Below are 25121 nucleotides of genomic sequence, written 5' to 3' on the forward strand. Positions count from 1 at the left end.
GATATTAGGACAGGTGACCAAAAGTTTGGTCAAAGAGGTAGGTTTTATGGAGCGACTTGAAGGAGGAGAGGCGGAGAGATTTAGGAAGGGAATTTCAAAGTTTAGAGCCTAGACAGCTGAAGGCACGGCCGCCAATGGTGGGGGAGAGGAAGTGGGGGATGCACAAGAGGCCAAAACTGGAGGAGCGCAGAGATCTCTGAGGGTCGTAGGGCTGGAAGAGGAGGTTAGAGAGATAGGGAGGGGTGAGGCTATGGAGGGATTTGAACACGAGGATGAGAATTTTAAAATCGAGGCGTTGTTGGACCAGGAGTCGATGTAGTCCAGCGACCACAGGGGTGATGAATGAACGGGACTTGGTGCGATAGGAGATGGGCAGCAGAGTTTTGGATGAGTTTAAGTTTATGGAGGGTGGAAGATGGGAGGCCGGCTGAGCGAGCTTTGGAATAGTCGAGTCTGGAGGTGACAAAAGTATAGATGAGGGTTTCAACAGCAGATGGGCTGAGGCAGACAAGGATGAGTTCTTTAAATCTGAGGCTTTGGCAAACCAGAAGCCAATGTAAGGGGGGATCTAATTGAGGTGTTTAAGGCGATTGAAGGATTTGATAGGGTAGCGAGAGAGAAACTATTTCCTCTGGTGGGGGGAGTCCAGAACGACGAAGCATATATCCTTAAAATTAGAGCCAGACCATTCAGGGGTGATGTCAAGAAGCACTTCTTCACACAACGGGTAGTGGAAATCTGGGACTCTCTCCCCAAAATGCTGTTGAGGCTGAGGGGTCAATTGAAAATTTCGAAACTGAGATTTAGTCCATAAGGGTGACTCTGAGCTTCCGGTCGCCTGTCATTTTAATTCACCGCCCCATTCCCACTCGGATCTCACCGTCCGCGGCCTCTTGCATTGTTCCACGGAAGCTCACCGTAAACTCATCTTCCGATTAGGCACTCTACAGCCTTCCAGACTCAATATCAAGTTCAACAATTTCAGATCGTAACCTCGGCCCCTATTACATTTTTACTTATATTTTTTATCCACACCTTTGTTTTGGCCTTTCCCCCACCCCCCTCCTTTTCTATTTTTTTCTCTCTCCCACATGGCAGCTGTCTCCTATTCTGCCAACGCATTTCACACCTAATCTAGAGCCGTCTTCTGTCTCCACTAGTCCTATCACCATCTCGTCTCGTTTTGAATACCTCTTAATGTCTCTTCTCTTTTGTTCTCTCCCAGCCTGGCCTCTTAATCCATTTCATTTCCTGTGCTTCTTTAGTCTTGACAAAGGGTTTGACCCGAAACGTTGACTCTCTATTTCTCTCTCCACGGATGTTGCCTGGCCTGCTGAGTTTTTCCAGCATTTTCTGTTGTTATTTTGGGTTTCCAGCATCCGCAGTATTTTGCTATCGTTGACAGATTTTTGTTGGGCGAGGGTATTAAGGGATATGGAACCAAGGTGAGTAGATGGAGTTGAAATACAGACCAGCCAGGGTCTAATTGAAAGGTGCAACAGGCTCTAGGGGCTGAATGGCCTCCTACATTGGTAAATATCATTAATGTTTTTGATACTGTCGCAACACGCACGGCTCTTCACCGTGGTTTAAGTGTTGGGGTTGTGTGTTTGGTAAGTGAACACAATGGTTTGCCAAAAGATGTTCCAAAGAGTCGATGCCCCTTTCAGCTGAAGTTACCTCTCCTACACATCCCATCAGTTTCACAGGTCACATCATATATTTAAAAAGTACTTTTGAAGTAACACACAATGGTTCCACCTGCTGCCCCTTTACCGTTAATGAATTAAACTGCCACACAATCCAACACATTGTCAATTTCATTAACATCACAATCACGTCTTTAATCAGACACAATGACCAAGATGACAGTAAATTTGGGGAACCTGACAGTGCAGTAAATAGCTTTTTTTCTAAAAAAAACAAGTAATTAAGGATCAGTCAGTCTCGCTTTATCTGAGAGAAATCACAGATAAAGGTGGCGGCTTGTAATTAAATATCTCCAAGTCTTTGTGCCGATGTGCAGCCACGAAACTTCCTTTCACCAAAGTGGCTGCGACAGTTTGAAAATCCAGTCATGCAAAAAACGGAAACAAAAAGAGAAAATGCTGGAAACGCTCAGCAAGTCAGGCATGGCATCCGTGGAGAGAGGTGACAAGTTCGACGATTCAGGCACAGCCCCTCATCGGTGAATCCAGGACACGGGGGCGGGGGGCACAGTCTCAACATTAGACCAAGGCTAATTCAGGAGTGAAATCCGGAAGCACTGTTTCCACATAATGAAAAAGGTGGAACTCTCTCCCTATAAAAGCTGTGAATGCTGAGGGGGGTCAACTGAAATTTTCAAGACTGAGATTGATAGATTTTTTTTTTGTTAGCTAATGGGTATTCGTGGGATCCGGAGCCAAGGTGGGTAAGTGGAGTTGAGGTGCAGATCAGCCAAGATCTGATTGAATAGGCTCGAGGGGCTGAATGGCCTCCTCCTGTTACTAAGTTCCAAATAATCACATGATCTCTTGTGCCGCTTTCTGGCAATCTCATCCATCGCCGCTAGGCACAGGGTTGAGTTGATTGTTCCATGTGTGATTGACGGAGCTCTGGACCTGTGCCAGGAAGCCATGCCTGAGGATTGGGTTTTAAAAGAAAACCTCTTACTCATAAGCAACTAAGCAAAAAAGCACAAAATGAAGCAGTCAAATTCTCCCTCAGCTCAAGTGGTCTGATGCCCTTCCCACCCAAGTCTTCCGCTCCCTGCCACACCAAATGTCCTCCTCTACCTGTGTCTTTCCTATCAAAAGGCACCGGCAATCCTACAAAGGCTTGGCAGATAATGGCCCAGAAATTCGGGTCGGAGGCTTCCCGCGGGTGCAAGCCCCCAACCTGCACTTACCTAGCGCGCCGGCCGTTGAGCTGTGGGTCCGCGTGGGATTCCGATCCTGGGCCTCCTCCAACTGCCGGCGCGCAGTGCTTGCGTATCCCAGGGGCGCAGTTAGTTCGAAGCGTCCCCTGGGATCACGTGGGCCATGGAGAGCCAATGGTAGCAGGGAATGCTTCATTCATAAGTTTGACAGGAAGAGCTGTCAAACTTATAAATACTATAAGCCCCAAAACATCACTAAATCTTCAAATAAATTTGAAAAAAAAAATCACATTTTTAAAATAAACTATAAATTACATGAAATAACTATTTTAAACAATAATTTAAATTTTTGGAAAAAATAATTTTATTTTCTAACGGGGCTAAAAATAAACTTACTTTTCTTTAAAGTATTTAAAAATAATAAACCTGTGGAAAAAATGTTTTAATTTGAATTAATTCACCACTTACCTTGTTAAAAGCAGGCCTTGCGACTGCTTTTTACATGTCTAACTTCGGGAGACTTACCCTCCCGGGAAAACCTGTAATAAAAACCGAAGTTCGATGCGCACGCGCTGCCTCTCCTGCGCACGCATTCGACTTCTGAACCCCTTCGTTCAGAGGAACGGAAGTGCCGGTTTTCCGCGCATGCAGGAAACCGGCACTTCCATTGGGCCTACGGATGAGTACCCCGTGCGTACTCACCCGTGGAGACCCGAATTTCTGGGCCATTTCTACCTTACATTGTACGGTCTTTATCCAGTTCAGAAGCAGTAAATATGGCAGTGAAGGAATCACAGAAACCCCACAGTGCAGATAGAGGCCATTTCGGCCCATCGAGCCTGCACCGACACATATCCCACCCTATCCCCGTAACCCCATGTATTTAATCCCCCTAACACTAAGGGTCAATTTATCATAGCCAATCAACCTAACCCGCACATCTTTGGACTGTGGGAGGAAACCGGAGCACCCGGAGGAAACCCACGCAAACACGGGGAGAATGTGCAAACTCCACACAGTCACCCGAGGCCGGATTCGAACCCGGGTCCCTGGCGCTGTGAGGCAACAGTGCTAACCACTATGCCACCGTGCCACCATGACTTTTATTCTCATCTTGCTACATCATTGCATCACTTCTGTTCCCACATACTCCGCAGGATAACGTCATTCATTCTTTCTGCCGTAAAAGACTTGCACTTATTTCTAGATTCCCTCTGCTCATTTTACTTGGATCTTCATCGCCTTAAGTTAAAGTTTTGTGAAAGAGGGAGATGGTGGCAAAGTGTTTGTCTAGACACAAAAGGCATCAAAGGGTATGGGGAGAGAGCGGGAATACGGTACTAAGATAAGAGGATCAGCCATGATCATATTGAATGGCGGAGCAGGCTCGAAGGGCCGAATGGCTGACTCCTGCTCTGATTTTTCTATGTTTCTATGAATAGATTGAGAGAGTCACAAAACACGGACAAGCTCAGGTTACAGTGACGGAGAGAGAAAGAAAGATTTGGTGACAAACGGAGATACAAAGACAATGGGGTCGATTTTCATTCAGAAGTCGGGAAGGAGGCGGGACTACAACTTTCGGGTTTTAGTCCCGCCTCCATCGAGATGCGGCCAATCCACGCGATTTTCACATGATTGACCTTGTTGAGCCCACCCAGTGGGCTCAGCAGGCCAATTACGGGCCACCCGGCAACAGGTGACATCACAGACTGAAATTTCATCTGTCAAGACGTGTTGACAGATGAAATATCAGCGTTTCACAGCTGTTTGAAGCTGTCAAACACTGACAGTCTTACTTCTAACGTGAGTCCTTCTCCACAGACTCAGTTAGAAATCTCGTCGGCACTGAAAGCTGCAGGCTGTCACTTTTGACAGATCTCAGCCATTCTGCTTCCTGTGCCGGCTGAATGATGGACTCCCGAAACCTAGAGGAAGGAAGGCTGTAAAGGTAAGTACAGGTAATTTGAACTTCTTTACACACTTTAGACACACCAAACACACTTACCTTTGCACTCATGCACACATCACTCACCTGAACACCGACATCTCGACCCCTCCAAGTCCTTCAACCCGACGGCCCGACTCCTCTAACTTGACGTGGTTTGGAGCCGTCGGGAATCCCTCACGACACCCCTCAAAATAGGGATTAGGCTAAAAACTGCCTGTTAACTACCTGTTAACAGGCAGTTAATTGGCACTAATCTCTTCCCGCCTCGGGTCGGCGGGTCCCAGTGCGGGGCGGGTACCCGCCTCCTTTGAAACTTACATGGAGGTGGGTTTTGGTCGGGATGGTGTCGGGACCCCCAAATTTGGGATTTTAGCCCCCCGCATGCCTAAAAGCCCACCTCACGGCACACTGAAAATCAACCCCGAGGGAAAGTGAGAGGCACGCACAGGTGAACAGGCAGAAAAAGAACGAGGGTTGGAATTCAAGGTGAGATCTCCAGTAAAAGACAGATAGGATTTTTTATTCTATTTTCACTGATGAGCAACAAGGCAGAAAATCAACTAGTTCCAGTCACTGTTCCCCGAGCTGCAGGGTCGCGCGGTTCCCTCGAGGCTGCCGTGCACCAGGAGTTGCAGGCTGCGCAGTCCCGCTGGAGCAGGCTCCAGTGCGCAGGCGCTCTTTTCAAACGCGTCCCACAGGGTCGTTCTTCTGGCCCGCAGGAGCGGGCTTCACGTTGGCGCCTGCGCGCTGGACCCGTTTCTGCACCTGAGCCCCGAGAATGTGAACAGCTGCCAAATGGCGACACTGCGCTGTGAGTGGTGGCGAATGGCGACACTGCGCTGGGAGTGGTGGCGAATGGCGACACTGCGCTGGGAGTGGTGGCGAATGGCGACACTGCGCTGGGAGTGGTGGCGAATGGCGACACTGCGCTGGGAGTGGTGGCGAATGGCGACACTGCGCTGGGAGTGGTGGCGAATGGCGACACTGCGCTGGGAGTGGTGGCGAATGGCGACACTGCGCTGGGAGTGGTGGCGAATGGCGACACTGCGCTGGGAGTGGTGGCGAATGGCGACACTGCGCTGGGAGTGGTGGCGAATGGCGACACTGCGCTGGGAGTGGTGGCGAATGGCGACACTGCGCTGGGAGTGGTGGCGAATGGCGACACTGCGCTGGGAGTGGTGGCGAATGGCGACACTGCGCTGGGAGTGGTGGCGAATGGCGACACTGCGCTGGGAGTGGTGGCGAATGGCGACACTGCGCTGGGAGCGGTGGCGAAAGGCGACACTGCGCTGGGAGCGGTGGCGAATGGCGACACTGCGCTGGGAGCGGTGGCGAATGGCGACACTGCGCTGGGAGTGGTGGCGAATGGCGACACTGCGCTGGGAGTCGTGGAGAGAGAGACTCTAGGGAGAGAGAGACTGGAGGGGAGAGAGACTGGGGGGAGAGAGACTGGGGGGAGAGAGACTGGGGGGAGAGAGACTGGGGGGGAGAGAGACTGGGGGGGAGAGAGACTGGGGGGGAGAGAGACTGGGGGGGAGAGAGACTGGGGGGGAGAGAGACTGGGGGGGAGAGAGACTGGGGGGGAGAGAGACTGGGGGGGAGAGAGACTGGGGGGGAGAGAGACTGGGGGGGGAGAGAGACTGGGGGGGAGAGAGACTGGGGGGGAGAGAGACTGGGGGGGAGAGAGACTGGGGGGGAGAGAGACTGGGGGGAGAGAGACTGGGGGGGAGAGAGACTGGGGGGGAGAGAGACTGGGGGGGAGAGAGACTGGGGGGGAGAGAGACTGGGGGGGAGAGAGACTGGGGGGGAAAGAGACTGGGGGGGAAAGAGACGGGGGGGAGAGAGACTGGGGGGGAGAGAGACTGGGGGGGAGAGAGACTGGGGGGGAGAGAGACTGGGGGGGAGAGAGACTGGGGGGGAGAGAGACTGGGGGGGAGAGAGACTGGGGGGGAGAGAGACTGGGGGGGAGAGAGACTGGGGGGGAGAGAGACTGGGGGGGAGAGAGACTGGGGGGGAGAGACTGGGGGGGAGAGAGACTGGGGGGGAGAGAGACTGGGGGGGAGAGAGACTGGGGGGGAGAGAGACTGGGGGGGAGAGAGACTGGGGGGGAGAGAGACTGGGGGGGAGAGAGACTGGGGGGGAGAGAGACTGGGGGGGAGAGAGACTGGGGGGGAGAGAGACTGGGGGGGAGAGAGACTGGGGGGAGAGAGACTGGGGGGAGAGAGACTGGGGGGGAGAGAGACTGGGGGGAGAGAGACTGGGGGGAGAGAGACTGGGGGGAGAGAGACTGGGGGGAGAGAGACTGGGGGGGAGAGAGACTGGGGGGGAGAGAGACTGGGGGGGAGAGAGACTGGGGGGGGAGAGAGACTGGGGGGGAGAGAGACTGGGGGGGAGAGAGACTGGGGGGGAGAGAGACTGGGGGGGAGAGAGACTGGGGGGGAGAGAGACTGGGGGGGAGAGAGACTGGGGGGGAGAGAGACTGGGGGGGAGAGAGACTGGGGGGGAGAGAGACTGGGGGGGGAGAGAGACTGGGGGGAGAGAGGCTGGGGGGGAGAGAGACTGGGGGGGGAGAGAGACTGGGGGGGAGAGAGACTGGGGGGAGAGAGACTGGGGGGGGAGAGAGGCTGGGGGAGAGAGAGAGACAGAGAGAGAGAGAGAGCATCAGGGCCTAAGGGAGAATTTCTACCCAAAATTCACAAAAATATGCCCGGAATTCAGAAATTTGAATGACGACCAAAAACTCCCATACCTACTAGGGGAAGAGAGAAATTGTGTAACCTTAGCGGCACACTATGTTACAGCTTGCCATAAACAGAGGGACAACCACTAAATATAAGAAAAGAGTATATAAAAATTATATGAATGTATATTTATACACTCAGGGATATATCTGTTTATACACTGTATGGATAGATCTGTATTTTTGTGTACAACCATGAATGTTTTTCGATGCTTTGGCAACATAAGATGTACCTTGTCATGCCAATAAAGCGATTTGAATTGAATTGAATTGAATTGAATTGAGAGAGAGAGAGAGAGAGAGAGAGAGACTGGGGGAGAGAGAGACTGGGACAGAAACAGAGACAGAGAGAGAGACAGACCGAGAAAGAGAGAGAGACAGCACGAGATAGAGAGACAGAGACAGTAGAGGGAGGGAGAGCAAGGGACAGGGTCAGAGGGAGATAGAGAAACAGATGGAGAGAGGGACAGAGGAAGAGAGACAGCAAAAGATTGGGAGAGAGAGGCGAGGGTCCAGGCGCGTGTAGTCTGTTCCCGGGGACTGAGCAGCAGCCGCACTTTGAAACAACACAGATGGAGGCGCAGCACAGGTCCAATGGCCGCTGGAAGGAGGCGAAAGGAAACCATTTTTAGGCCCACGGGGAAATTTTTTTTTTTTTTTTAATTGGAAAATTGTTTAAAACCAGAAAAATGTACGGGAAAGTGATGTTGAATGTCTCGCGGTAAGTTCCAGTTAAATTTTGTCAGGTGTTGTCCCCTTTTTGAAAGAGTTTATCAGGGTTATTTAAATCCTGTTATGAAAGAGGGGAAACAGTTTGTGCCCCTGTTTGTACCTCGGAGTCTGAGAGACGGAGGGAACGGCAGCAGAAAAAGAGGAAACAACTTCCCCAAAAACTGATCCCAACTCATCCCTCACCGCCTTCTTAGGAAGTTTAACCACTTTATTCACTTCTTATTTGAGCTTCGTTTGGAATTAGAGTTTATTTTATTATTTTTTGTTGTATGTTTAACGAATGCTGCAGTAAGACTTGAAAGAATTTTAAGATTTTTAATTAACGTTTCCCAAAAAATGTGTTAAAAACACTTCTCCCCCCCTAAGTTTCGAATATGATTTTGGAAGACAGAAACAAAGATCAATTTTCCCCTCATCTAAACAAGTTTCAACCAGGTCTTGAAGTCCAAACACTTTTAAAGAGGGTCTGAATTGCTTAAAACGTTTTAAAATTGAAATTTCTCAATATTTGATTTTGAACGATCGACTGAAGTGAGTAGCTTTACACAAACATGCAACCATGCTGCTGAGGAGGGGGAGGGCAGGGGAAGATTTGTCGGAGTTACATATGACTTTTTATTGACTTAAAAAAAAATCATTAAGACGCTTAGGAAGAGAGAAACAAAAAAGGGGAAAAGCACAAACCATTTTATTTTGTCTGTCGTTCTATAGTCCAAGCAAGTCCCAGGAATAATGTTTATTCTTAAATATTTAGTGGAGTGTTAATAGAAACACGAGTTATGTAATGATGTATAAAAATTGCAGGAAGCTACTTTAGAAGAAACCACTATTTGTTTATTGAGAAAGACACAGAAAATATTTTGATTAAACTGATAATGAACAATTTTGATTTGGTATAAACGTTTGAAATAGGGGATTAAAAATTGGGAGTACACTGAAGTTGGTTTCCCGCTAGTTAATTGCGAAGTACCTAAAATAATCCAACACTTTTTGTGATTAGAGCAGGGATTAATATTGTGGAGAATGTTTGAGAGAAAAACATTAGAAGCGAAATTCATAAATTAACATCTTTACGTCAGCATATTCAAATAAACATTTCCAAGTCAGTCTGATTGGTTCTCCTGTCCAGGAAGAAAGATAAATGTTTATTTCTGTTAAATCATAGCTTTTCCTGCTTTTTGATTTTTAATTCGGTGACGCAAATTGAGTTTGTGTTTTTCTGCACTTGTGAATAAGTGCTGCATTTCTGACATGTTACATGGGGGATGTGCTGGCTCAAGAAGACAACGTTTATTAATGGAAGTGATTGAAGTTGAAAATACGCATACCCGTTCTTGTTCAATTGTTCAATTCTTTTTAATACTGTGAACTAAAGAACGACAGCACTTTATATTTGTTGGGTGTCTGGTTGCATTGTGATGAATATTCTAATTACTTATGTGGACGTCCAGCCCGTCAGCACCAGAGGAAAGCCGCTGCTCCTGCAGCCACTGCTATAGTGACATGAGGGATGGGCTAACACATTGAAAACTTTACAATTAATACAAACTGCACGAATAGATATGCCTCTTTCAGCTCACCTTGGGCTTTTGGATTGTTTGTCGATGCATAACCCTGTAACTGAGTGACGTTTCTGAAGTGTTAACGCATTACTATGCAGGTCTTTTATATCCCAGTCATTTCTGACAAATAACTTTTTAAAAAAAGAGTTTGTACATGACGAACTAAAAGCTTTTAATTAATTCTACCGTAAACAAACTTGCAGAATGGGCATGTAAATGACAAATTAACTTCAATATAGATAAGTGTGAGGTGGTGCATTTTGGTAGGAGGAATGAGGAGGCGATCCACTCCTTGGAAAATCAAATCAAATCAAATCAAATAAGAGTCTAAATGGAGTACAGGTGCAAAGGGATCCAGGGGTATAGATTCACAAATCATTAAAAGTAGCAACGCAGGTTAAAAAAGTCATAAAAGTGCAAATAAAGCACTGGGGCTCATTTCTAGAGGAATAGAATTCAAAAGCAGAGAAGTTTTGTTAAATCTGTATCGAACCTTGTCCGATTGTCTCATGATTTGAGATGGTGGAGTGGCAATATGGCATTACTGTATATATGGGATGGCAGGAATGACGTATGAGGAAAGATTGGGTCGATTAGGCTTATATTTGCTAGAGTTTAGAAGAATGAGAGGGGATCTCATTGAAACTTATAAAATTCTAACAGGACTAGACAGACTAGATGCAGGAAGGATGTTCCCGATGGCGGGGGAGTCCAGAACCAGGGGTCACAGGCTAAGGATAAGGGGTAAGCCATTTAGGACTGAGATGAGGAGGAATTCCTTCACCCAGAGAGTGGTGAACCTGTGGAATTCTCTACCACAGAAGGCAGTAGAGGCCAATTCATTAAATATATTCAAGAAGGAGTTAGATATATTTCTTAAGGCTAAAGGGGTCAAGGGATATGGGGAGAAGGCAGGGACAGGGTACTGAATTTGGATGATCAGCCATGATCTCATTAAATGGCGGAACAGGCTCGAGGGGCCGAATGGCCTACTCCTGCTCCTATCTTCTACGTTTCTAACAACAACTTACATTTATATAGCGCCTTTAACATAGTAACACATCCCAAGGCGCTGCACTGGAGCGTCATCAATCATTAAAAAATTGACAGCGAGCTAAAGAAGGAGACATTATTACAGGTGACCCGAAGCTTTGTCAAAGAGGAAGGTTTTGAGGTGCGTCTTAATAGGAGGAGAGAGAGGCTCCTCTCATGCATATGGTAGCAGGTAGCTTGCTGCCTAACATTGGCTCTCAGTTAAGCAACACCTCAATTTTAAAATTCTCATCCTTGTTTTCAAATCCTTCCATGGCCTCACCCTCCTCATCCCTGTAACCTCCTCCAGTCCCACAAACCTCCGAGATATCTGCGCTCCACCAGGTCTGGCCTCTGGAACATCCCCAATTTTCATCGCTCCACCATTGGCGGCCGTGCCTTCAGCTGCCGAGGCCCTAAGCTCTGGAATTGCCTCCCTACTTCTCTTTCCTCCTTTAAGATGCTTCTTAATCATAGAATCATAGAGTGGTTATTCAGCCCATCGAGCCCATGCTGGTGCTCTGCAAGAGCATTTCAGTTAGTCTCACTCTCCCGCCCTTTCCCCGTAGCCCTGCAAATTTCTTTCCTTCAGGTACTTATCCAACTCCCTTTTAAAAGCCATGATTGAATCTGCCTCCACCACCTTTTCAGGCAGTGCATTCCAGATCCTAACCACTCACTGTGTAAAAAAGTTTTTCCTCATGTCGCCTTTGGATCTTTTGTCAATCACCTTGAATCTGTCTTCTGGTTCTTGAAGCTTCTGCCAATGGGAACAGTTTCTCTCTATCTACTCTGTCCAAACCCCTCATGATTTTGAACACCTCTATCAAATCTCCTCTCAACCTTCTCTGCTCCAAGGAGAACAACCCCAGCTTCTCCAGTCCATCCATGTAACTGAAGTCCATCGTCCCTGGAATCATTCTCGTAAATCTTTTCTGCACCCTCTCTAAGGCCTTCACATCCTTCCTAGAGTGTAGTGCCCAGAATTGGACACAACACTCCAGTTGAGGCCGAACCAGTGTTTTTATAAAGGTTCATCATAACTTCCTTGCTTTTGCACTCTATACCTCTAGTTATGAAGCCCAGGATCCCGTATGCTTTTTTAATCACCTGTTGCTTTCTCAACCTGCCCTGCCACCTTCATCGATTTGTGCACATATACCCCCAGGTCTCTCTGTTCATGCACCCCCTTTAGGATTGTACCCTTTAGTTTATATTGCCTCTCCTCGTTCTTCCTACCAAAATGTATCACTTCGCACTTTTCTGCGTTAAATTTCATCTGCCGCGTGTCCGCCTATTTCACCAGCCTGTCTATGTCCTCTTGAGGTCGATCACTCTCCTCCTCACTGTTCACTATACTTCCAAGTTTTGTGTCATCTGCAAATTTTGAAATTGTGCCCTGTACTCCCAAGCCCAAGTCATTAATATATAATCAAGAAAAGCAGTGGTCCTAGTACCGACCCCTGGGGAACAACATTGTACACCTTCCTCCAGTCCGATAAATAACCGTTCACCACTACTCTCTGTTTCCTGTCACTGAGCCAATTCCATATCCATGCTGCCACTGTCCGTTTTATTCCATGGGCTTCAACTTTGCTGGCAGGCCTATTATGTGGCACTTTATCAAACGCATTTTGGAAATCTATGTACACTACATCAACTGCATTGCCCTCATCAACCCTCTCTGTTACCTCATCAACAAACTCAATCAAGTTAGTTAAACACGATTTGCCTTTAACAAATCTGTGTTGGTTTTCCTGAATGAATCCACACTTGTCCAAGTAACTGTTAATTTTGTCCCTGATTACTGTTTCTAAAAGCTTCCCCACTACCGAGGTCAAACTGACTGGCCTGTAGTTGCTGAGTTTATCTTTACACCCTTTTTTGAACAATGGTGTAACATTTGCAATTCTCCAGTCCTCTGGCACCATCCCTGTATCTAAGGAGGATTGGAAGATTATGGCCAGTACCTCCGCGATTTCCTCCTTAATCTCCCTCAGCATCCTAGGATGCATCCCATCCGGTCCTGGTGACTTATCAACTTTAAGTTCAGACAGCCTTTCTAGTACCTCCTCTATCAATTTTTATCTCATCCAGTATCTCCACTACCTCTTCTTTCTCTATGACTTTGGCAGCATCTTCTTCCTTGGTGAAGACAGATGCAAAGTACTCATTTAGTACCTCAGCCATACCCTCTGCCTCCATGTGTAGGTCTCCTTTTTGGTCCCCAATTGGCCCCACCCCTCCTCTTACTACCCGTTTACTATTTATATGCCAATAGAAGACTTTTGGAATCCCTTTTATGTTGGCTGCCAATCTATGCTCATACTCTCTCTTTGTCCCTCTTATTTTCTTTTTCACTTCCCCTCTGAAATTTCTATATTCAGCCTGGTTCTCACTTGTATTCTCAAACTGACATTTTTCTGCTTCATCTTACTCTCTATCTCTTTTGTCATCCAGGGAGCTCTGACTTTGGTTGCCCTACCTTTCCTCCTTGTGGGAATGTAACTCGAATGTACCCGAACCATCTCCTCTTTAAAGGCAGCCCACTGTTCTATTACAGTTTTGCCTGCCAATCTTAGATTCCAATTTACCCGGGCCAGATCCGTTCTCAACCCACTGAAATTTGTCTTCCTCCAATTAAGTATTTTTACTCTAGATTGCTCCCTGTCCTTTTCCATAGCTAATCTAAACCTTATGATACTATGATCACTGTTCCCTACGTGTTTCCCTAATGAAAGTTGCTCCACTTGACCCACCTCATTCCCCAGAACCAGATCCAGCAATGCCTCCTTCCTGGTTGGGCCGGAAACATGCTGATCAAGAAAGTTCTCCTGAACACCTATGTCATTGGTCTGGGCCATGACCTCTGGCTGTTAATCCTCACTCCTCAGAAAGTTCTGCAGCCGCTCAGTGACATCTTTGACCCTGGCACCAGGGAGGTAACATACCATCCTGGAATCACGTCTGCGGCCGCAGAAATGCCCGTCTGTTCCCCTAACTATCGAATCCCCTACAACAATTGCCTTCCCAATCTTCCTCCTTCCCCCCACCGTACAGCTGAGCCACCCGTGGTACCGTGGACTTGGCTCTGGCTGTACTCGCCAGAAGAACCATCGCCCTCACCAGTACTGAGAACTGAATACTGGTTGGAGAGTGAGATGCACTCAGGGGACTCTGCACTACCTGCCTGGTCCTCCTTGTCTGTCTGACGGTCACCCATTCCCTCTCTGCCTGCACACTCTTACGCTGCGGGGTGACCACCTCCTGAATTGTGCTATCCACATGGCTCTCAGCCTCACGGATGCACCGCAGTGACGCCAGCTGCTGCTCAAGCTCCGAAACCCGGAGCTCGAACCCCTCCAGCTGACGACACTTCCTGCAACATCTGGTAAAACCGACCTCTTTGACCAAGCTTTTGGTCATCTGCCCCAACACCTCCTTATGTGGCTCGGTGTCAAATTTTGTTTCTGACAACATTCCTGGGAAGGACATTTCACTATGTTAACGGCACTATCTAAATGTAAGTTGTTGTTGCTGTTGACCTCCATCTTAGCAAGGGCTTCAAGAGTGGCAAAGAGACGGAAAATAATAACCTGGAATGGCTCCCTCTGCAACCTCCCCTTTTTGCCAGGGATTAAAATTATAAAATTCTAACAGGACTAGACAGACTAGTCGCAGGAAGGACGTTTCCGATGGCGGGGGAGTCCAGAACCAGGGGTCACAGTCTAAAGATAAGGGGTAAGCCATTTAGGACAGAGATGAGGAGGAATTTCTTCACCCAGAGAGTGGTGAACCTGTGGAATTCTCTACCACACAAGGCAGTGGAGGCTAATTCATTAAATATATTCAAGAAGGAGTTAGATATATTTCTTAAAGCTAAAGGGATCAAGGGGTATGGGGAGAAAGCAGGGACAGGGTACTGAGTTTGGATGATCAGCCATGATCGCATTGAATGGCAGAGCAGGCTCGAGGGGCCGAATGGCCTACTCCTGCTCCTATCTTCTATGTTTCTATTAAGCGCCTCCCTACAGCAACATGGTTGAGATCAGGAACTTAAGAACATGCAACAAGCCCAAGTCCCACACTTCAGTCATCTCCCCTTAAACCTAAAAAACCCGAATGTTATTATAAACCCAAACCTTGCACAGCCGGTGTACAGACAGACAGCAGTGAGGAGCCACTTTTTAATCATTTGTCATTCCCTTAGATTCAGTAGTTTCTGCAGTATTCCCGTCTGGAATTAATTCCAATCAAGTCTTTGTTAGTGGTTGACAGAAGCAGTATATTGCGCGCAGAGTGTAATGTCATCATTGTTCATTAACTTCTATGGGAGAACAGAATCAGGAACTGAAGCAGAGGAAACTCGTCCAATCAAACCGAACTACTTATAGGCAAGGTGATAAATGTAATCGCTCGCACTGAATGAGATGTATTTGAAAATCATTAACATATTTCTTTAGGGACGAGGATGATACAATTAGACACCATCAAGGCACAATAGGTATAATTATACTGCACTTGGGAGAATTGTCTATTGTAGATGTTTAAAAAACATATCTTCACAAAACACTACTAGCTCTTGGATGACTTAACAGCTTCAAAATGCTGTTTTTTTTAATAAATGTTAATTTTACCAAAGATTAGCAGCGAAGTTTATAAACTATAGAACACTCCTTCTAAACAGAGGCCTCGAAGTGATTATTAGCAGGCAGATGCTAAACAGATCTGAAGATTTCCCTGTCCGCTATTTTAACGGAGGCATTAACCAATTCAAGACAACACCTACATTAAAATGGCGGGCAAAAGGGATGTGACATCTACGGCCGCTAATATTGCCAACGGTCATCTCCAAGCGGGTATCTCTTATGTGCATGTAAAAAAAAAATTGTTTTTGGGAATGGAAGACTAAGCTGTGAGGAGCATTGAAAGGTACGGTACTATCAGAGTGCCCATTAGAACGCGGAGGATCAGAAACCCCCACCCTCAGATGGCTCAGTGCTTGAATGCATCACGTAGTGCAATACAGATCAGGAAGATTCCGCCTTCAATCTTCGCTCTGTGCTAAATTACCCAATATCACGTGGGATATCAGAGAGCGCGCTTTAGATCTCTTCAGTGTCGCAAAAGGGGAATATTGTTGAGAAGGTTTCTCCAGGCTGAGGGTCACTAATTGATGCTGTGGCAAGTGTGAACGTGAGGGAAGTGTGACATGTGCGGGAAGTGTGACCGTGGGGGAAGTGTGACCGTGGGGGAAGTGTGACCGTGGGGGAAGTGTGGCATGTGTGGGAAGTGTGACCGTGGGGGAAGTGTGACATGTGTGGGAAGTGTGACACGTGCGGGAAGTGTGAGCATGCAGCTGCTGGAACGTTCTCTTGCGGCTGTGCAGCGCTGCAGGGAACCTGCGCAGCCGGCTTTTCAATGCAAAAACCGTGCCTGCGTGCTATTTTGAATGGGCCGCGCCGAGCCAGAACCACTTACAGGGAACATTGGCTGCTGGGCTAAGCTCTGTTATCTGTCCGTGTCGAATCGCCGGCTGACCATCAGTGCCTCGGACCACACAAAAAGAACAGCCATTGTAGCGAGGCACTGGGAGGCCGCCAGTACCCTTGGAACTACGCCCCAATACCAGTCACCACCTGTCATGAATCTTATCATTCATGAAGAAATGACTCATGAAATAACACTGGGCGGCCAGCTGGTGGCGCCGTCCAAGGAGTATAAATACTCGGGCGTGGGCCCAGCTTGCTCAGGATGTTTCTGTAACCAGGAACTAGTGATGTAACTGGAATCTCATGGTTGTGAAACAGTTGATTAAAGCCTTGTTTTATACTCAAACCAAGTGTTTAGTGAGTTTTCTTACGTCACCACCAGAAGGCAAAGAACAGACATTCCTCCTCACATCTCAGTAACGTTCCAAAGTGAATCACAAAATGAATTACTTGTGTCAGGAACGCTAGCAGGAAAGGTTGTATTAAAGAATCGATTTTATGATAAAGACTCCATTTTCTAACAAACGGACAATTTCTACAGAATCTGCTGGCAGTAGCATTCTGGAAAACGTCCAAAAAAATCAGCTCAGACATTCAAGGCTGGTGCAAGCTGTAATCCTAAAGATAGCTGTTCAGTTCTTTACACAGCTCTGACCTTCTGATAGCTGCATCTACCTGTCTGATAACTATATGTTTACCTTTCCTGTACACGTAAGGAGTCTAGTTAGCTTGTGGCACGGCCCGAGAACCCATTGTGGAACTTTCCTGCGCTGATACCAATGGTGAGTTAACGGCCCAGATATTCCGATCGCAGGCCTCCCGCGGGCGGAGGACTGCGATCTGGAAAAATCTGCCCCCTTACCCGAGGGCTCCCGGGAGGCGCGCAGTTCCGACTCTGGGCCTCTCCAAATTGCAAGTGCGCAGGGCCCAGGAATCCCAGAGGCGCAGGCGGTTCGCAGCGTCCCTGAGATCACCTGGGCCATGGGGAGCCAATCAAAGAAGGGAATCTCCCTTCATACACTTGACAGGAAGACCGGTCAAATAAATGAATGGAGATCACCCCCAAAACATAGTAAAATTTTAAATAAATTTTTTTTTAAACCACATTTTTAAAATGACTTGAAATTACAATAAATTAACTACTTTAAACAAAAATTAAAATTTTTGAAAAAAATAACTGAAGTATTTTACGGGGCTAAAAATAAACTTACTTTAAGTATTTTTAAATGATAAATCAGTGGAAATTTTTTTAAAAAACTTTTTTTCAACCATCAGGGAAGACCAGGTGCAGAAGGTCACGGAAGGAGCCCCGAGGAGGGGCGGTTGGTGAGAAGGTCACGGAAGGAGCCCCGGGAGGGGCGGCTGGTGAGCAGGCCCGGGCGTTGGGCTGAAGATTGTCGGACAGGAGGAATGGTGGAAATGGAATGGCGGCGCGCACAGACGCAGCGGCTTTGCTTCTCCCAGGACGGTGCTATTTACGTTTAATGTTATTTGTACTGGACTCATGGGAGCTTGCAAGATCACATTTCGTTGTTCATGTACTTGTGCATTGTACAATGACAATAAAGTTGAATTATTATTATTATTATTATATCCTGGTAAAAGCAGGCCTTACCAGGCGTAAGATTTCTAAGGGTTTTCTGCGGGCGGAGGGTCTCCAGAAAGCGGAACTCTCCGTCTGCATGCTTGAAACCGGCATTTCCGATGTCCCCACGGGTGGGTACACAGCACGTACACACCCGTAGGGACCGGAATATCTGGGCCATTGTAGTGTAAACCAAGGGCAAAGGTCCGGGAAGGGACATGATGCCATGGGCTTTAGCCGAGAGGGGCGAGAGGCAGCGCAAGGTTTGGCCACCTGGTCACAGAGCTCAGCGACTGCAACGCGAGGTCTCCCACAATGCAAGCAGACATCAGGAGAGACGGAGAACGGGCTGGCGACTCGCTATCACCCGCTTTACAGCATCGCACCAAGTCACAATCTGCTCCCATGGCGTGCGAATCCGGAGACTATTTCAACGGGTCACAGTGGAGTCTGTGCACCGCACATCAACGCCATCGCCATCGGTGCCCCTTTCGTGGATTATGGCTCCCAAATTAAGATGCAAATATGCGTACAATGGCTGAAACAATGAGGTATCCCACTGCTAACAATCAGCTTTTGCGGTCTTGTATTTTTCTTGTTTCTCTGGGTTTTGTGTGCCAGCCGTGGCTCAGTGGGCAGCACCCTTGCCTTTGAGTCAGAAGGTAGTGGGTTCAAGTCCCACCCCAGAGACTTGAGCCCAAAATCCAGGCTGACACTCCCAGTGCAGTACTGAGGGAGTGCCGCACTGTCGGAGGAGCCGTCTTTCGAATGAGATGTTAAACTGAGGTCCCGTCTGCTCTCTCAGGTGGGCGTAAAAGATCCCACGGCATTATTGGAAGAAGAGCAGGAGAGTTCTGGCCAATATTTATCCCTCAATCAACATCATTAGAACAGATTATCTGGTCATTATCACATTGCTGTTTGTGGGAGCTTGCTGTGTGCAAATTGGTTGCAGTGTTTCCTACATTACAACAGTGACTACACTTCAAAAGTACTTCATTGGCTGTAAAGCGCTTTGGGATGTCCTGAGGTTGTGAAAGGCGCTGTAGAAATGCAAGTCTTTCTTCTTTTCTTGTTGGGGGAGGAGGCGGGAGGGTGCGGGAGAAGGGTTCTTTCTGCCACATCCCTGAACCAGGAGAATGAGAGCAATGGATCAGTCTCCCAGAACCTCACCAGCAAAATCATCTGCCAATGAGGTGCCCAACAGCAGCCATGGGCTGAGCAGATGTCCTACGTCCCTCGCTTGCTATAAGGAAGCCCGAGATTGAGAATGTGCTGTGTGTGGAATTACGAGCGTGGGCCAGTGTCGTCGTCACCGCGTGGCTCCTGTCCTACCCCCAGTAGACCGGCTGCAACCGTGTTACTTACTCGAACTCTGACCACTTGAACTGGAGCAGCCTCATTCTCTCGAATCGTTCCCAGATAGGTTTCCTTCTGAAACGTGGGGACATTGTCATTGACGTCCAGCACGTTAATGCGCGCACGTCCCGTGGTCTCCTCGCCCCCGCCATCCTGAGCTATCAGGGTTAAAGTGTACCGCCGAGTTGTCTCAAAGTCTAGTCTCCTGATTAGCGTCACCTTGCCAGTATCCTTGTCAATAGCAAACCTACCAGAGGGCAAAGAAAATATTAATGCGACAAGGTAAAAAAACACATGCAAAATAACCAGAGGGCTGCAGCTCATGTAATACAGCGCTGGTTCACGTTTGCGTTCAATGCTTATGCTCATGTGTAATATAAATACACCCGTGTGGTGAGTAAACACAGCAAAACAGCAACAAGGCAGGAGATTAACCGGCCTTCCAAAAAAATGATAGAAGGTATAGATGGATAGACAAACTTAGCTAATCCATTTAAAACAGTGTTCTTGAAGTTACACTGTGCAATGTTAGCATATAAATGCTTCATGCTTTTGTATTAAGCTGTTTTGCCAGCCATTTAAAATAGACGTGTTAACATCGGCCTTCAAATAGAGGAGAAAGTCGTTTCATGCAAACGCACAAAGCATTTTTACGCTAACGTTCACAACGCCTTACTTCAAGTCTGCGTTATTTGCAGTCGGAAAAAAGTGTGATGAGGAAATTGCACAGGTTCTCTCTGCGACATGTTACGAGAGGCCAACAAAAGGAGATAGCTGCACTCCTCTAATTCTGCCCTCTTGAGCATCCCTGATTATATATCCTTTTTTATAATATGGAGACCAGGACTGTGCACAGTGCTCCGGAGTGTGGTCTAACCAAGGTTCGATACAGGTTTAACATGACTTCTGTGCTTTGCAATTCTAGAAATGAACCCGAGTGTTTGGTTTGCTGTTATTATGGTCTAATTAACCTCACTATTAATTACCAAACCATAAGCCGTGGGAGAACAGCAATCCACTAGAAGTTCATAACTAATATTTACACAACAGGCTAAGCTACACTTAGAACCACACTTTGGCGTAAGGCAAGGAAGAAGACGACATCCTGCACCTCCCACATCCTTAAGTTTAGGAACTAAAACCTTGGCAGAATAAAGACAAGCAAAATATGCCTGTTCGTCAGAGCACTGCACGTTCAGGCGGTACGTAATGCACGATTGAATTCTTTATGGTTGAATATCAAAGAAGACTTAGTGTGGACCACATCAGATGACGATGGCTCAAATGATTTCTTGATCTCCTCACTAACTCCCGATGGTTTTGGGACCCTGCTTTGTAAACCTCTGGACTATGGCATTGGTCAAGGGTGGGTGGTGGGGGGGAAACTGTTCATTTTCTTGCGATTCCCATCGTTAAAAATTAACATGCTAGACCTAATTAATAACAGGGGCTTGTGTGGTTATTTCAATGAAGTGAGTTTATAAACTGCATTTCGATAGCTCAAGAGAGGCAGCCAATCATTAACAGCTGATTAATCTTTCATGAGATCACGCCATATTAATGATATTAAAATGCAATTTACATATTTAAATTATGCAAATTACAACACATGGGAAAATCTGACAACAAAGGCAAAAACGAGGACCGTTCTCGAGACTGTCAAGTGGGAAATGGCTGGGCTGCTTTCGTTAAATATTAACTGGCACAAAACCAACATTGAACTGAACATAGTGCAGGGGGAAAAAAATGAATCTGTGATAACCCCCATGATTATCTTCCTAAATCCCATTAAATAAACCCTGAAATCCCGTGAAAAACGTTCTCTCTCACCCTTCAGACACTAACCGTTATTTGTTTTTTAAAAAGTTAATCCTTTAGTCTCTTCTGTTGAGAGATTTGAATTCCAGTTATTGTCGGCTGTACGTAACGGTGAAAGAAACAAGGAAAAAATAGATAGCTGGCAGCAATTACAAGGCAATAATTCTGTCGACTGGTTCGGAGGAAGTTGTAAAAACAAAGCTTGAGCGGTTTATGACTATCTGAGGCTCCAGGATTGAATTACTGCCTCCAGTTCACTGCCAGGCGCCTATTGTACACCGTTTACTAAACCTCAACTGCTACATGGACAGATACTGATTGCAATGTGAGGCAGCGTAACAGGCAAGGTAGGTGGCAGGATAATAAAGGGACTAATGAATGGAAAACTGGCTCTCAATAACAAAGGAAACGATTAAAACATTTTTGACATTTTACAGCAACACCAGTAATATGAACACAATACAATGGTATTAACCAGTTTACATTTCATCATCCAGTTCGTATCAACACCCCCTACACAACACGGGAGGTGAGTGGAATAAGAAAACATAATTAACTTGGATGCGCCTCTAAAATAAATTACATATTGGCTGGCTAATCAATCTTGGCGTAATTTTTAAACCACTGTCGGCTGTGGCTCAGTGGGTAGCGCTCTCGCCTCTCAGTCAGAAGGTCATGGGTCCAAACCCCACTCCAGAGACTCGAGCACAAAAATCCAGGCCGACACTCCAGTGCAGTACTGAGGGAGTGCTGCACTGTCGGAGGAGCCGTCTTTCGGATGAGATGTTAAACCGAGGCCCCGTCTGCTCTCTCAGGTGGACGTAAAAGATCCCACGGCACTATTTCGAGAAGAGCAGGGGTGTCCTGGGGCTAATATTTATTCCACAATCAACATAACAGATACAGATGATCTGGTCATTATCACATTGCTGTTTGTGGGCACTGTCGTAATGTAGGAAACGTGGCAGCCAAATTGCGCACAATGAAATAAATAACCAGATTTTGGGTATTGGTTGAGGGATAAATATTGGCCAGGATACTGGGGAGAACTTCGAAATAGTGCCATGGGATCTTTTACATCCACCTCAGAGAGCAGACGGGGCCTCGGTTTAACGTCTCATCCGAAAGACGGCACCTCCGACAGTGCAGCACTCCCTCAGCACTGCACTGGAGCGTCAGCCTAGCTTTATGTGCTCAAGTCTTTGGAGTGAGGACTTGAACCCACGACCTTCTGACTCAGTAGGCAAGAGTGCTACCCACCGAGCCACTGCTGACCCCTCTATTGTAGCACAGTGTGCTGCCAGGAATGCCAAAATTTTGCATAAAAATTTTGGTGGCATCGAAAATAGCGGTGTCTAATCGATAACAATCACCTGCCCCAGCGATAAATACCAATAATTGACAGGCTCCCCAAGTGCTGCAGCTAACATCTTGTGTAAAATTACATTATCGTACTGCAAAACATATTTAAATGTTTGGGCAACATTGTAATGAAATGTGATGCATGTGCAATATCTTCGTAGCAAAATAAATTAACTTTACATTTCGCAATGTGGTCTGACAAATGTGGATCTGAGTAGAATTGTTTCTTTCATTATTTGCCCATTATACTGTAATTGACGTCTTTTATCACATTACTGGCAGCTATTTAATATGAAGCACCGAAAAAATTTGGAAGTACTTTTGCTCAATGTTAGAAATGTATAAATGATCACACATTATAGAATTTGCAACACAGAGTCAATTCAGACCATATTTAAAAGGGAACAGTCTACTCTAATTCCATTTTCTGCATTTTTACTTTTTAATCCCCCTTTATGTGAAAACATATTTCCCCCCCTTTTTTTTTTAAATTGGAAAAATATTGAATGTTCATAGGAACTCCAAATCTGGGTCTTGTGTCTCCCCTCACCATCTCCCCCGAAAGGGATGAACCCCTGGGCGGGCTGTGGTTCCGCGAAGGCTCGTCGCCTTCAAAGCCTCACCCGAGTGCACGTTGTTCACACGTGAGTGTTGATGGTGGCAGCAGGCTGCTTGAGCATGGAGTAGCCAGGTCCCATCCACAACCATCGTCCACGCTGAAGGACTTCCAGCAGCTGTTACTAGTGATCAGGAACCCTCAACACCATCAGTGCGATCACTGGGGACGGAGTGTGTGCCGGGGGGGATTAACTTTAAAATGGGTCTGTCCCCCAAATACAGGAAACTCTCGATTTACTGGCACCTAAATAACTGGAAATCTCTCTTAACCGGCAAAATTCAGGAGTAGGTTCAGGTAGGTTTTACTTCATATTAGTGGCCGTGTAACCGGGGTTCCTGGATCTGTGGCCATGTAACCGGGGTTCCTGGATCTGTGGCCATGTAACCGGGGTTCCTGGATCTGTGGCCGTGTAACCGGGGTTCCTGCACCTGTTGCCGTGCAACAGGGACGTCTGGATCTGTGGCCGTCTTACCAGGGTTCCTGCACCTGTTGCCATGCAACAGGGACACCTGGATCTGTGGCCGTGTAACCAGGGTTCCTGCACCTGTTGCCATGCAACAGGGACGCCTGGATCTGTGGCTGTGTACGGGGCTCTCATACCTTAGTAAATATACCTCTCTGTAATCCGGACTTTTTGATCAACCGGCACCACGCCGGTCCCGGATAAAAAAGAGTTTCCTGTATTTGAGCATGAGTCATAGCCCCCACACCACATCGATATATAAACAGTTGGGGGGGAAACTTGTTTGCACATCTGGGTAGCACCAGGTAACCGTGGCATCTCTAACCCAGGGTGCCGCAGCCAATTATAGTTCTTGTACAGCCACACCAGTTGAGATTAGCTGATTCAACACTGACGCTAGAGAGGGTACAGAGGAGATTTACGAGGATGTTGAGGGGACTGGAGAATTTTTAGCTATGAGGAAAGATTGGCTAGGCTGGAGTTGTTTTCTTTGGAACAGAGGAGGCTGAGGGGAGACCTAATTGAGGTGTATAAAATTATGAGGGGCCTATGAGTGGATAGGAACGAACTATTTCCCTTGGCAGAGAGGTTAATAATCAGGGGGCATAGATTTAAAGTAATTGGTAGAAGGTTTAGAGGGGATTTGAGGGGAAATGTTTTCACCCAGAGGGTGGTGGGGGTCTGGAACTCACTGTCTGAAAGGGTGGTAGAGGCAGAAACCCTCATCACATTTAAAAAGTGCTTGGATATGCGCTTGAAGTGCCGTAACCTACAGGGCTACGGACCAAGAGCTTGAAAGTGGGATTAGGCTGGAGAGCTCTTTGTCGACTGGCGCGGACACGATGGGCCGAATGGCCTCTTTCCGTGCTATAAATTTCTATGATTCTGTGACGGAGGATTAAATTTGGAACCTTCCTAATCTGCAAGTATCAAATGCTCACCTGTTGTTCTCGTGATGGCTCAGTGAGGTTAAGCCTTGAAAATATTTCCCCTCTACTCTGAAAATCACGCCACAGTTGAGTAACCATTTAATGGTGTACCCCATTTATTGGCTATTACAAAGGTCACTGAATAAAAATATATTCGTCATTATATAGGGTGTCGGCCGTGGCTCAGCGGTAGCAGTATCGCCTCCAAGTCAGAAGGTTGTGGGTTCTGGTCCCACTCCAGAGACTTGAGCACAAAAATCCAGGCTGACATTCCCAGTGCAGTACTGAGGTCGTGCTGCACTGTCGGAGGTGCCGTCTTTCGGATGAGATGATAAACCAAGGCCTGCTCAGGTGAACGTGAAAGATCCCACGGCACTATTTCGAAGAGGAACTAGGAAGTTCTCCCCTGTGTCCTCGCCAATAGTCATCACTCAAGCAACATCGCTAAAACAGATTATCTGGCCAATACCATCTTGCTGTTTGTGGGACCTTGCTGTGCATAAGTTGGCTGCTGCTTTTCACCACACTTGGAATGAACTGTAAAGCTCTTTGGGACGTCCTGAGATTATGAAAGGTGCTATATAAATACAAGTCTTTCTTTCTATTTTCATTGACAC

At 47.0% G+C, this 25121-nt stretch overlaps 1 protein-coding gene across 1 annotated transcript in view; it reads right to left on the minus strand.

Annotated features, from left to right (window-relative positions):
- Positions 1 to 1811: 1811 nt before the first annotated feature.
- LOC147098679 (cadherin-23-like) overlaps positions 1812 to 25121 on the minus strand; it is a gene marked incomplete at its 5' end in the record, with an annotated part of 367151 nt that continues 343841 nt past the window's right edge. The window contains 2 exons of the mRNA XM_085969993.1: positions 1812 to 2622; positions 19323 to 19560. Of these exons, the coding sequence (XP_085826119.1) occupies positions 2551 to 2622; positions 19323 to 19560 (310 nt within the window). The remainder of the gene's footprint in view (positions 2623 to 19322; positions 19561 to 25121) is intronic.

This window comes from Somniosus microcephalus, chromosome 29 (assembly GCF_052327205.1).
Source record: "Somniosus microcephalus isolate GS21.2 chromosome 29, FLI_Smic_1.0, whole genome shotgun sequence".
NCBI classification, from domain to species: domain Eukaryota; kingdom Metazoa; phylum Chordata; class Chondrichthyes; order Squaliformes; family Somniosidae; genus Somniosus; species Somniosus microcephalus.